Here is a 12,484-nt window from a genome sequence, read left to right as displayed (position 1 = left end):
TAATGTGTCGGTTCTTTGATTTTCATCCGGATCTGTCCCTGTAGGTTGTAGGTTGAGCTCCTCACCGTAATGCCTTCAAGAAGGAAAAGGATACCCATGGCACCATCATCACCGGCGATTGAGGACCAAGCTAGGCTTTCGCTCGAGAACTTGCACACCATGAAGTAATTCACAACAACTGGTGACCCTGGCAGCTCCACCACCATGCTCATATGGCGCCCAGCAGATCCATGACGGCAGGATGGCAAAAGGCACCCATGACGGCGACCACCGGAGGCAAAAGACGTCCTCGATGGGAGCTGAGCCCAATAGAAGTCGGTTCCGCGCGCGCCGTCTCCGTCGCGGGCCGCCGCCGCCGCAACCGCGATGGCGAAGCCGAGGGAGCACGCTGGCGATGCGCAGGGGGAGGACCCCACCCACCGCTGCCGGACCTCTACGGCCCTGAGTCGTAGCACTGCAGGCCGCCGGGCCCCCGCCACGGGGAGCCGCACCGCAATCTGCTGGGCCCCCACCACAGGGAGTCGCCACCGTCGTAGCTGTACCCGCGTTGCCGCCGCGGCCCTCAAAACCCGAGATGATGAGCTGCGGAGGACGTCGAAGACGGCCAGCGACGGTCGTCTTGCCCCCGAGATGCAAACATCCTTGCCACCGGCGATCCTCGTCTCTAGCCAGGCATCCGGCATCGAACTCCGGCGGCGGTAGGACCGCGGACGGCAGTCGGAGGAGCCGCTGGCGGTGTTGTTGGGCGCCGCTGCTCGAGTCACCGCCGCGGTGACGCGGGGCAAGATCCCCTTTTTCCGTAGCTCCCTCTCAAAAATCGATTGACAGTTTCCCTAGTGTACACTACTAGTTAAAGAAAAGATTTTCAAAAAAGTAACTTCTTGGCATGGGCTATTTATACAGGTCTCAACGTTATACCATTTGTTTTATTATAGCAAAATAGTGGCACATCACATCGATATCAACAATTCTTGGTCATATATGATGTTACAGTTTTTTAAGATATTTTGTGCTAACAAGTAGATAAATCACTTTTTCGTATGAGCTCATATAGGGGTTGTTTGGTTCCCTGGCTAGCCAGACTGCAGCAATGCACGCTTGTTTAGATGCCTGGTCAAGCCAAAAGTGGTCTCCGGGCTGGGTTGCTGGAAACGCGAAAAAAGCTCATTTCCACCAAAGCCAGGCTAGCGCTAGCTCTTGGTATCGAACTCTTCCGCATCCGCTCATGTTGGGTACCCGTTCGGTCAGTCATCTCCTTTCTGCTTGGTCCCCTCCTCACAGAGAACTTCCACGGCGGCGGGTGGGCGGCGGAGCTCCCCTGTGCGGCGGCGAAGCGGTCCGCGACCGGCTGTGCGGCCCGTAGCCTCCTGCGCCCAGTGCCGCGCTGCCATCCTAGTCCATCTCCGTCCACCCCGTGCTCCTTCTCGGCCCTCTCCGCCGGTGCCCGCTGCTGCTGGCTGGCGTACCCTCCCCGCCGGCTCCTGCACGGGGCAAGAGAGAGAAGGAGCTCGATTTGGCTTCTTCCGTCGTTGCCTCCTCCAATCTGTCCGTCCCCTTTCTAGCTTGTTCCTATTTGGATCGATCCAATTCGATTGGTGGAAACTGAGGTTGCAATCCATTTTTGGGTGAGTGGATTTGGAAATCGGCGTTCTATTCTTTTTTCGTTTTCCCTTCTTTTTTTGGTTAATTGAGGGGATGACATCTGAAATTGATATGCTTTGACACCATCTTTCAAAAAAAATGCTTTGACAGCACTGCGTGTCTGAAATTCATGAGGTGTGTGCGGTGATAATACCCTGACCAATTTGATGCGTGGAGAGAATAGGAGGAGTAGGTACGCAAAAGTGCGGTAACTTCACCTTCGACCTTGTCCAAGGTTATTCTATATCTATAATCACCCAACCAAACACACGCATACACTGGCCAGGCTTACTTAAGCCACGCAACCAAACATGAACTCTTGCATCTCCTAACCCAAGCTTGGTCTAGCCAGGTTTAGAATTCTAGCAAAGCTAGACTTTAGACTTTAGTGTGTTCGTTTCCTCCTCTCTAAAGTTTAGACCCGTCACGTCAAAGAGAATCTTACTATTTAGAAGTATTAAATAAAATCTGTTAATAAAACTTTTTGCACAGATGGGTGCTAATTCGCGAGATAAATTTAATGAGCCTAATTAATCCATAATTTGCCACAGTGATGCTACAGTAATTATCTGCTAATCATGGGCTAATATACCTCATTAGATTCGTCTCGCGAATTAGTGGGATTCTGTAATTAGTTTTGTAATTAGACTTTATTTAATACTTCTAAATGACAAGATTCTCTTTGATGTGACATCTCCAAACTTTAGACACTAGGAAACGAACGCACTCTTTGTCGAAAAACCATACGCAGCCATAGAGACAAAATTTATACGGAAATTATACATCTCGATGGGATCTCCAACTTTGCAGCTCATAACCATTTCATTTATAGGCTTCTTGCCATCGAAATAATTTGTACACTGTTTACATGTGTATTTATAGATCTAGGCATATTGTATTTTAGCCTACAGATGCGAGCTAAAAAAATTGTAGACGTCGATGAGTTCTTCAAGTTTTCATATAAATTTATATCCATCCGACGTCATATAAGAAAAATGTATAGGAGGACGGCATATCGCTAATTGAAGCTGCTGTAGCTGCTTCAAAGGGCTCTACGGAATCCGGAGGAAGTGAAGCGGATGGCCCATTTATTTGTTGTTGGCCGGGGATCCTATAGTTTTAGGGAGCATAGCCCACACAACTACAGTTTGAGGCGCGCCTGTGTACGACGGCCTTCGAGGTAGCATGTAACCAGATTTGGCCCATGGGCTGCATGGAACCGAACCCCTCCACACGGCACGCCGTGGCCCATCGCTGGCTCACGTAGTCAGTAGTCAGTCACTCCCCGTTCTCGTCTGCGAGAACAAGCCCACCAGTGCTCCCAAGTTGAGGACTTTGGATTCGAGGTGGGCCATGTGGCGCTGCCGGGCCCGCTCTCAGCCAACGGTCTCCTCCTCCTCTTCACTCGTCGTTGTACAACCATTTCCTGAGTTTTGTCGTGTCATCTTGTCCAGCAAGCGACAACACGCTCTGCCATCCTGGGCCGCCGATCACGGGCCGCTCGGCGAGGTCGCCGCCGGCAGCCACGCCCACGAGGAACAGGTGAGTGAGCCAGATCCGCACACAGAAGCCAGACGGCGTACGGCGGCGTCCGTCCGTTGTCGCCTGCCTGGCCCGGCAGGAAGAATTATCACGCAGCCCAGTGCCGACGAGCAACGGACGGGAGGGTGGTGCCGCGGTCCCCCGCACCAAGTTCCCCAGCTTCCTTCTCGGACCCAAGGGATTTCCTTTCTTTTCCGAGCACAGAAACAACGCCGCCCAGAGAGGCAATGCCGCGGCCGACGCGTTGGATCGTCATGAACCCTAGCTGCCACTGGAGCAACCAACCAAGCAGGCAGGCTGCCTGCCTGCCGGGAGTCCGGGGCCGGCGACCGGCGATGATTGCGATCTTGAAACGGAGGCAGCCAGGTATGACACTGTAAAGAGAGGGGGGTCAGCGATCACCATCCGCCGGCACGACAAGCGGTACGCGCACCCGCGCCCGCTTTTATCGACGCCTCAGTCGCACAGGGATCCTGTCTGTCCTCCTCTATACTTTCGCCGTAACCTCGGCGGTAACAAGCGAGCAGCCTCCTGATGATGGCGATCGCTCTCCTCCGGTCGTTCGTTCCTGTCGCTAGCAGTCAATCATGGAGGATAGAGAAAGAGGGAGAGGAAGAAATTTTTCACGGTTTCTCGGCGAGCGAGAAGAGAGAATCGAATCGACAGGGCCCCGGGCGCCACGGAGATGACAGACACGCGGCAGAGCGACGCAGGATGGCCTCTCGCTCCTCCTCCCGTCTCCTCGTGGGCCCTGCTGGGGGACAACAGCCTGGCTCGATCTAGCCGGATCGCGCGCGGGGGTCGGGGGCCCAGCGATGCCGGTACAATTGGCCCAACCGAGCGACCAACGCTCCCCTGCGCCGCGCACGTCTGCCTGTAGCCTCTCTCTGAGTCACACACACACGTCTCCCTACCATTTGTGTGCGCCCGCCGAGTCGCCATCATGATGCGCCAATGATGGAATGAACCACCGAGTGAACGCGTCGCAGTGCCGGTGCCCGCAGCACTGTGCATGCACGGGTTTGGCAGAGAGATGGATCGAGTATTCGAGTTGTTGTTGTTGCTGTTGTTCCTATGCTTCCAACCTGCCATGGCATCCCCAGCCCAAATGCGGAGCGGCACGGGACGGGACAGAAGTAGAGGCCAAGTCCGGCAACCCCACCAAAAGCAGGGCTCCCCAACCCCGATCGGATCGGAAAAGGGAGGGGGTGACTTGGGAGCTGGGTACGTGCCTTGCCTACTCCCGTGCACATCGAAAAGGGGGCGTATGGTATGGTCAGTGCCTTGTCGGTGCAGCAAGTCGCCATCATTGGCGACACCATCCGCCCATCATAACGGGATGGATGATTAAGCGGTGCAAAAATTAAAGAAGCAAGCAAGCAGAAGAAACACTAAACACCAGTAGTAATTCGGTTCACGCGGCCGCTGCCCTGGGTCTACGATGCCTTTGCTGAGGCATTGATCCACCAAAAGCGACGCCCGTGGCCCCCGGCCGTCCGACTGTCCTTGCAGCGGCATGCCTCGCCTCATCATGTCGGCAGAGATGCAAATCCTACTGCCGCAGCAGGGGCCCTACGCACCAGCCTCCGTGACCGCGAGCGCAAGGAAAACCAGCAGCTAAGGGCACCGGGCACGTTCGCATGCCCGGCTCTCTCTCTCTCTCCCTCGTCGATCCACCGCCACCACCACGTTCGGAGATCGGAAGCCTCTCGAGTCAATCCCCCGGCACGAGCGAGATAGATTCCCGCCACCTGCCCTCGCTCACAAGTCACGGGCCCACACGCCGCACGACCGTCACATGCCCCGGGGCATCACCAGATCACAAGGCCAAGAACTCGAGAGGTTCCAGCTGAGACTCTGGACAGGACAACGGAAGTCATCGGATTAAATCAGCAGGGTACCGATCAATCAATCAATTAATAAACAGTGTACAATACACATTTTAATCTGCAAGAATGAAATTAAATTTATTGTGTTCCATATACTAAAAGAATACCACCCCGAAGCCGGGCCCTACACCCCTCTCCTCTTCTCTCTCTGTAGCATGTACAGTACAGACACTGGCACCCCGGCCCCACCCACCCTCCAGCTCATCTCACACTCCCTCACTTACAAGTGATGATGATCCTCTTCCTCTTCGCGTAATGTATATATAAGCAGTAGGTACATGATTAATTACCACGGGTACGGTAATTAATTAAAAAAAGAACTAAATCAAATCAACACCATCTTTCAATTTCTGGACAAAACTAGAAAAAGAAAAGAACCAAAGAAAAATCAAATTGTGGTGGCGGGTACGTCGTCGTCGGTCGCTTGTTGTAGCAGTCTTCACCAGGTAGAATGTAATGGAACGGAACGGAACGGAACGTACTCTTCTCTTCACGGTTGGGTCGTCGGTCTGGTTGATCAATCAATGTTGGGGGCGGTATGTGCTCGGATCACTACGGCCAGCCGTAGAGCTCCGTGACGTGCGTGCTGCCCGCGTGGTGGTGGGCGTGCCTGCCCATGCCGCCGCCGTGCCCGTGCTTGCCGCCGGGCCCGTGGATGTGGGGGATGTTGATGTAGAGCACGGCGGTGATGACGAAGGTGAATGCCCACCACACGAGCACCACCACGGGGGTCTTGCCGTGCTTCCCCAGGATGCCCTTGGCGAAGGGGTAGAGGTGGAACAGCACCCAGAAGTTGAAGAAGACGCCGCCGGCCACCTTGAGCCAGTGCGTCCACTCGCCGTCCAGCACCTTGGCGAAGGCCACCGCGGAGCCGATGATGTTCACCAGGATGATGATGATGGGCGTCACCATCAGCCACGTCCACCGCACCACGTACAGGTCCGCGTAGGGGTCCTTCTTCTCGTCGCCCGCCGGCTGCTTCGACGTCAGCTTGAACGAGATGTCCCGGCGGAACACCACCTTCACCACCACCTGGCACACGGCGGCGAGGTACGCCGAGCAGCTGGCCGTCATCCAGAACTGCCCGTTCCGGAACCACTCGAACACGGTGACGCCCGCCCACTTCACCTCCAGCACGGCCAGGATCAGCAGCGTGCCCAGCACGATGGCCAGGTACACGTAGAACATGGTGGTCGGGCGCTGCACGATGAAGTGCCCCGTCACGAACGACAGCGCCGGCACGGTGGTGTAGAAGATGAGGAACAGCGCCGTGAAGGGGTAGGTGGTGATGTTGATGTAGGCGACGCGCTGCAGCGGGTGGAGGAAGGTGCTCCCGAACAGCGGGTTGTTCCGGGAGAAGAAGATCTCCAGGGAGCCCGTGGACCAGCGGAGCACCTGGTACAGCCGCTCCGTCAGGTTGATGGGGGCGGTGCCGATGAAGGCGTGCGGGTAGATGGAGCAGTAGCGGGAGCGCCACCCCTTGATGTGCATCCGGTACCCCGTCACCACGTCCTCCGTCACCGTGCCGTACACCCACCCGATGTTGCTGCCCCACCCGGTCTTCTTCTCGTACGCCGCGGTGGTCACCGCCACGGCCTCGGAGATGGTCGCCTCGTCGGCCACCACGGCGGCGGCGTCCGCGAACGGCGACGGGTGCGACGCGCGCGGGATCGAGTCCACGAACGCGTCCGACTTGCCGTACGCCTTCTTGGGCAGCGGGAGGAAGCCGTGCTTGCCCTTGGCGACGGCGGCCTTGGTGGTCATCTCCAGCCCGGGCTTCTCGTACTTGGTCTTGGCGAACATCCCGCCCAGCGACGGGAAGCAGGGCCCGCCGACGTTGATCCTGGGGGGGTCGAAGCCGTAGAGCGTGACGCGGCGGAAGAGGCAGCCCGTGCCGACGTAGATGGGGCCCTGCATGCCGTCGAGCGCGCGGAGCGTGCCATCGAAGAAGATGCGGTTGTGGTTGGCGTACAGGTCGGTGGGGTCGACGCCCTCGAAGCGCTGCGGGAACTGGACGAAGGCGACGGTGTCGCTGTCGCGGCCGAGCATGAAGCAGATGCCGGCGCGGAGCGCCTGGGAGTTGTTGATGTAGTGGTCGCAGTCGAGGTTGAGGATGAAGGGCGAGTTGGTGAGCACGGCGGAGCAGCGGGTGAGCGCGTTCATGGCGCCGGCCTTCTTCTCGTGGTTGAAGCCCGGGCGCTTCTCACGGGACACGTACACCAGCATCGGGAGGCGCACGTCCACCATGCTGAAGTCCAGCGGGTTGTCCGCGCTCGCCGGCGGGCCGAGCTGGCGGCTGTGGCTCGGGTGGTTCACCAGCACCTGCATGCATCATCCATCCATCCATGGGGCGTCAGCAATGAGCCAGCTACTATAGCAGAATTTACCACGGCTGTTACTTGCGAGTTACAAGCTACCTCTCACCAGCACAGTGCTTAAGTTATTACAGTGGGTAATTGGTTACAGAGGTTAATAACCACGGTAAATCATTATGATGATGGTAGATGGAGTAGCAGCAGTAACTTTGGCATGGTGGTAAATGGAGTAAATGTTAAAGTGTCAAGTGTGGATTAAACTTAGGTTAATCACTAGAGGTAGAGGGGACGTGGGCAGAGTACTAGTAGTTTATGCTGGAATCAATGATTGAGGGCGACCGAAGAAAGGCAGCCTAATTGAATTGTGGATTTAAAGGCGACGCTGTGTGGCTGTCGGGGAGGAGGCCAGGAAAGGCCCACCCACCCCAACCACCTCGCCACACTAGGGTTCTCGAATCAATGGCGCTTAGCTGGATGGCCCTGTCCGTCCGGCCACTCGATACCGGTGGCCGGAATCAGTGCGCGAGCGGTGGTTGCGCCCTTGACCATCACCCGCGTCCATTCCATTCCCTCTGAGAATCACCCCCCATCTACTAACCGATCTCGCCTCGTCCACATTCGTGATGCGATGCAAGAATCTAAAGATAAAAATCCAACAATGAAAGCAAGCAAATGAAGAAGACGAGCGAGACTGACCAGTACGATGCCGGCGTGGTCTCCCTTGCGGTGGTTCTCGGAGGGCTCGACCCAGGTGCCCTCCCACTGGCTGCCGTCGGCCATCCACGTCGCGCGCGGCTCGCCGTCCTTGAGCCCCCTGGCGGCGTTGTACGCGTCGGACCTCTGCTTGATGTCGTGTTCGAGCCCGTTGATCCGCGCCTTGAACTCGTCGTACTCCTTGCGGACGCGGCGGCGGTCGTTGACGAAGTCCTCCTGCGAGCGGCCCATGTAGGGGTGGGACTTGAGCTCGAAGTAGCTCTCGGGCCCGCGGGGCTCGATCCCGTGCTTCCGGCAGAAGGGCACCCACACGGTGGCGAACTTGGCGGCCTCCACCATGGCCTCGTAGGTGAGCAGCATCCCCGAGTCGTCGGAGAGGTAGCAGGTGTTCTTCTCGACGGGGTAGTCGGCGGCCAGGATGGAGAGGATGGAGTTGGCCGTGCTGAGGATGGGCTCCTTGAAGGGGTCCGCCGTGGTGACGAAGATGTCCAGCCCCGGCAGCCGGGAGGTGCCGTCCGCCCGGTCGAACCGCTGGCGGAGCACCGCCAGGTCGGGCACGCGGTTGATGGGGTTCAGCTTGGGGAGCTGGTCCAGCAGCCACGAGAAGCCGAACCAGAACTCGCCGGCGATGGAGGTCACCCACAGCCACAGCGCGTCCGGGTTCCGGTGCGAGATACGCCAGATCACGAACAGCGTGAACGCGATCAGCCGCACGAAGATGAGCACCCTGCCATGGAATCGAACAGTTTCATCAGAACGGTTTCAGGTAAAAAATTTGTGAGGATTTTACTGCAACCATCGGCCTGCTTGCTGCTAATCATGGTGATTAATTAAAGCGCGAGTGGTGATTCGAGTGCGCGCACGACGCCCGGGCCGCTGCAATAATTGGTGCCCGGAACATGCGTCACGTTCTCATGTTCGATCACTCGGCGAGCCTGCCCGTCTGCGGGACGAGCAAAGCATATGCGTGTGCGGCCGGCCACCACCCACGGCCCAATCATGTGACAGCGAAGGCGGGGTGGCAGGCAGTCAATGCGGGTGAGCTGGCACGAGCAGCACCGACATGCGGCGTGAAAGCGCCAGCTGCCAGCCAGGCAGGCAAAGCATCCACCTTGCGGCCGCGCGGGGGGCCAAGGCGCATAGATTTGCCTTGCTCCCGAGGAATAACGGTTTCTTTTCTCCTGCCTTTTCTTTTCTTTTTTTTTTCCTTGTGGAAAGAACAAGCTTCTTGTGTTCGCACTTGGGGGGTCCTCCGCCTACAAGGCTCCTACAATAATGGCTTTCCGCCATGGTCCACCTGGAATAATTTTTGGTGCTCCACGGCAGAGAAGGCTTACGAGTTACGACCCGGGTATCCCAATACCATGTGAGGGGGTGTGTGTGTGTGTGCGCGCGCAAGACCGCGGCACAGGGTGGTGGACTCTCGAAGCACAGCAATCCTACACTTGCATCCTGTACTGCTACGGTGTTGTTGAGCTGTAAATGTGCCACGACTATGTGTGTGTGTGTGTGTGCGCGTGGAGCTAGCACTAGTACCTCTTTCTACAACCTTTTCTTCTTCCTCTAAAGCTCCGTGCTTTTGGAGACGTGGTGGTCCTTTTCCCTGGATGCCCAAGACTCACCAAAGCTAGCAGCAGCACTCGATTAGATTGGCCTCTAGAAGAATCCAATCCAAGGCTAGCAAAACAACTGGAACGCCCCCAGCACCACCATCTCCCCCCTTTCTGTTTTTCCACAGGCATCCTCCAGAAACTGCCTCGCCCTTTTCACCCCCTCGCAGGTCATCACAACTCGAAGGGGGCAAAGAAACGGAAGGGTTTAGCAGTGGAGGCTCTTTGTAATGATTGCCAAACTTTGTCACTGCTGGTTAGCAGCGGAGTAGGAGTCGTAGTCTTCACCGGAATATGGAGGCTTTTAATGATGCTTCCTTGGGCTCACGTGCAAGCAGTGCCTGCCTCCTCTATCTCCCTCGCTCTCTCCAAGCTCATTGATTTCACCACCCACCTCGGATTCCCGCTGCGGGTAAGAACCCGGGCCAGTCCATGGCGCCAATCGCTAGCTTTCCTCGCCCACTCCAAAGCGGGTAAAAATTTATGAGCCGCCAGGGCCGCGGGCCCACCCGGCAGGCAGCCAACGAATTAAACTCCCACCCCCAACGTTCCTCCCTCCCCCGCCGCGGGCCCCACGCGCGGCGACGCGGGTGCCGACAGCCAACGGGGGGACGCGGTTGCCCCGGTGGGCCCGGCGCCCCAGATGAGCCGAGGCAGAGCCAACCGGGGGGCGCCGTACCGCCACCCCCTGCCTAACTGTAACGTGCACCTGTCGGATGAAGTGATGTCCCATGGGGATTATTCAAAGCTCACTGGGTGCTTAGTTCTAAACTACTGTGGTTAATTTACTGCAATCTAGGAGGACTAGTTTAACGCCGACCAGATGGGGACACCGGCTTGCTGTCTGACTCCGGGAGGAGTTCTCTGATGGCGTGGTTAATAGAGATTCTCTGCCGCCGGCGTCCAATGCAGCCGGGGACCGAGCGAGCGAGCGCTTGGGTGCCGGCAGTCTGTTTTGGAATTTGAGTGGCGGAGTGGAGCACTCGTACCTGTAGGGGTGGAGGAGGACGCCCTTGATCTTCTCGGTGCGGAAGACGGGGCGGTCCTCGATGGCGACGCCGTCGTCCCCGCCGTCGCCGGAGAGGTCGTCGCTGAGGTCGACGGCCACCCAGCTCTCGTCGTTGACGGCGCCGATCTGGCCCTCGGTGGCGGCCACCGCCGCGCGGTCCATGTCGGCGGAGGACGCCGCGGAGGCCACCGCCGCGGCGCCCGCGCACGCGCACACGGGGAACCCGCATGCGCACCCGTGCCGTCCGCCGCTCGCCTGCTGCGGCTGCTCGCCGTTCCGCCGGCCGTCTCCGCCGCCGGGCGCCATAATGCCCGCGCCCCCGGTTCCCGCTGCCGCCTGTGTGTCTCGGCGGCTTCCTCTCTCTCGAGGCAAGAGAGAAGAGGCCGGCGGGGGAAGGAATGGGAAGCGAGCAGGCGACCTGCGCGCTAGCTCTGTGCTATGGGAAGGAGGTGGTGGTGGTGGTAGCAGCGGAGGGAGGGGAGAGAGGAGCTCTCCGCTTCTCTCGAGGGAGGGGAGAAGGCCGGGAGGTGGCGCGGGGCGGGGGTGTGGAGAGGCCGACTAAAGTACGTGGGGGATATATAGAAATTATGGGCCGGGGAAGGGGAGGGGGGTTCACGAGCCGGCCGGGGAGTGTCGGTCGGGCTTGCGAGCCAAGGCTAGCTCACCCCGCTCTGTATTTTTGTACGCGTCTGTACACGTCCCTCTCTCTCCTTCACACTCGCCCTGTAACCTGTAGTGTGAGTGTGTGCTCGCTCGGCTCTGTCACTACGTGTGTGTGTGTGTGAGAGAGAGAGAGAGAGAGAGAGAGAGAGAGCTGGGGATGGATGGAGTGCGTGGTGAGTTATGGCAGGCAGGCAAGCTCCCCCTGATTTATACGGGAATTGAACCTGGTAATCAGGGCGGAAGGAACTGTCGGTCTGTCTGTCTGTCTCTGTGCGCGTGTGTGATTGATGCATGGTGTCTCGGACGGAAGGTGAGCTGTGTACATGTAGGTGGCACGCAGGCATTTGCAAGCTAAGCTAGGTGCGCAGGAAGAGAGAGAGAGAGAGCGCGCGAGCGCTAGGCGCCATGAGAGGCCCATATGGGGGGCACCTACCTACCAGGCTGCTTCCGCTAATATTCCGCGTCAGCGCGCGCGCCCCCCATGTGATCCCGCCGCATAAACGACGCCGCGCAAGCACTTCTTTTCCCTTTCCATATAATCGTCGCAAGATATGCGGCATAATTAACCTGCTAATCAGGGCCGGAGGGGAGGGGGAATAGAATAAAGCGACGGTAATGATTAGTTTGTTTCCCACGTAGAACAAATACTCCTATTACTATATATATGCGTATACAGTGTGCATGTTCCCTTTTCTACGAGGGCGAGGCCGCGTTCGCGCTGTCAAGGACATCGAGGTTAGCAAGCTAGCTAACTTCCTCGGGCCTCCTGATTGGAAGATTCCTTGCGTTCGCCTTTTTTTCTTTTTTTTTCGCCCCCCCCTGGCGCTCCTTCACCTTGAATGGAGCTGGTGTGCAGTGCAGGAACCCCTTTCTGACCAACGGGCGCGGCGCGAATCGATCACAGCGCCTGGACAGCCCCGATTGATTGCAGCAGACGGACGGGCACGGCGTGCTTTATGAGCCCGAGGCCGCTGCCGTGCACGCACGCCCGGTTAATTCCACGGAAAGTTCCTTGGCCTGCTGGGGTATTCTTGGCTTGGGACAGGAGTAACTCCGGTCACAGCGCGCGGCAGAGCAGAGCAGAGCAGCGTCGCACTCACG

The 12,484-nt window shown here is 57.9% G+C and overlaps 1 protein-coding gene across 1 annotated transcript; it reads right to left on the bottom strand.

Annotated features, from left to right (window-relative positions):
- Positions 1-5,123: 5,123 nt before the first annotated feature.
- LOC112896611 (probable mixed-linked glucan synthase 6) lies at positions 5,124-11,509 on the bottom strand. Its single transcript, XM_025964637.1, has 3 exons — positions 10,701-11,509; positions 8,084-8,828; positions 5,124-7,394 (listed from the first exon to the last, which is right to left on the bottom strand). Exons 1-3 carry the CDS (start codon positions 11,024-11,026, stop codon positions 5,625-5,627), a joined length of 2,841 nt encoding a protein of 946 aa, XP_025820422.1. The 5' UTR covers positions 11,027-11,509; the 3' UTR covers positions 5,124-5,624.
- Positions 11,510-12,484: the final 975 nt, after the last annotated feature.

Source organism: Panicum hallii, chromosome 6 (genome assembly GCF_002211085.1).
Source record: "Panicum hallii strain FIL2 chromosome 6, PHallii_v3.1, whole genome shotgun sequence".
Taxonomy (NCBI): domain Eukaryota; kingdom Viridiplantae; phylum Streptophyta; class Magnoliopsida; order Poales; family Poaceae; genus Panicum; species Panicum hallii.
This window is presented reverse-complemented; position numbering and strand designations above follow the sequence as displayed.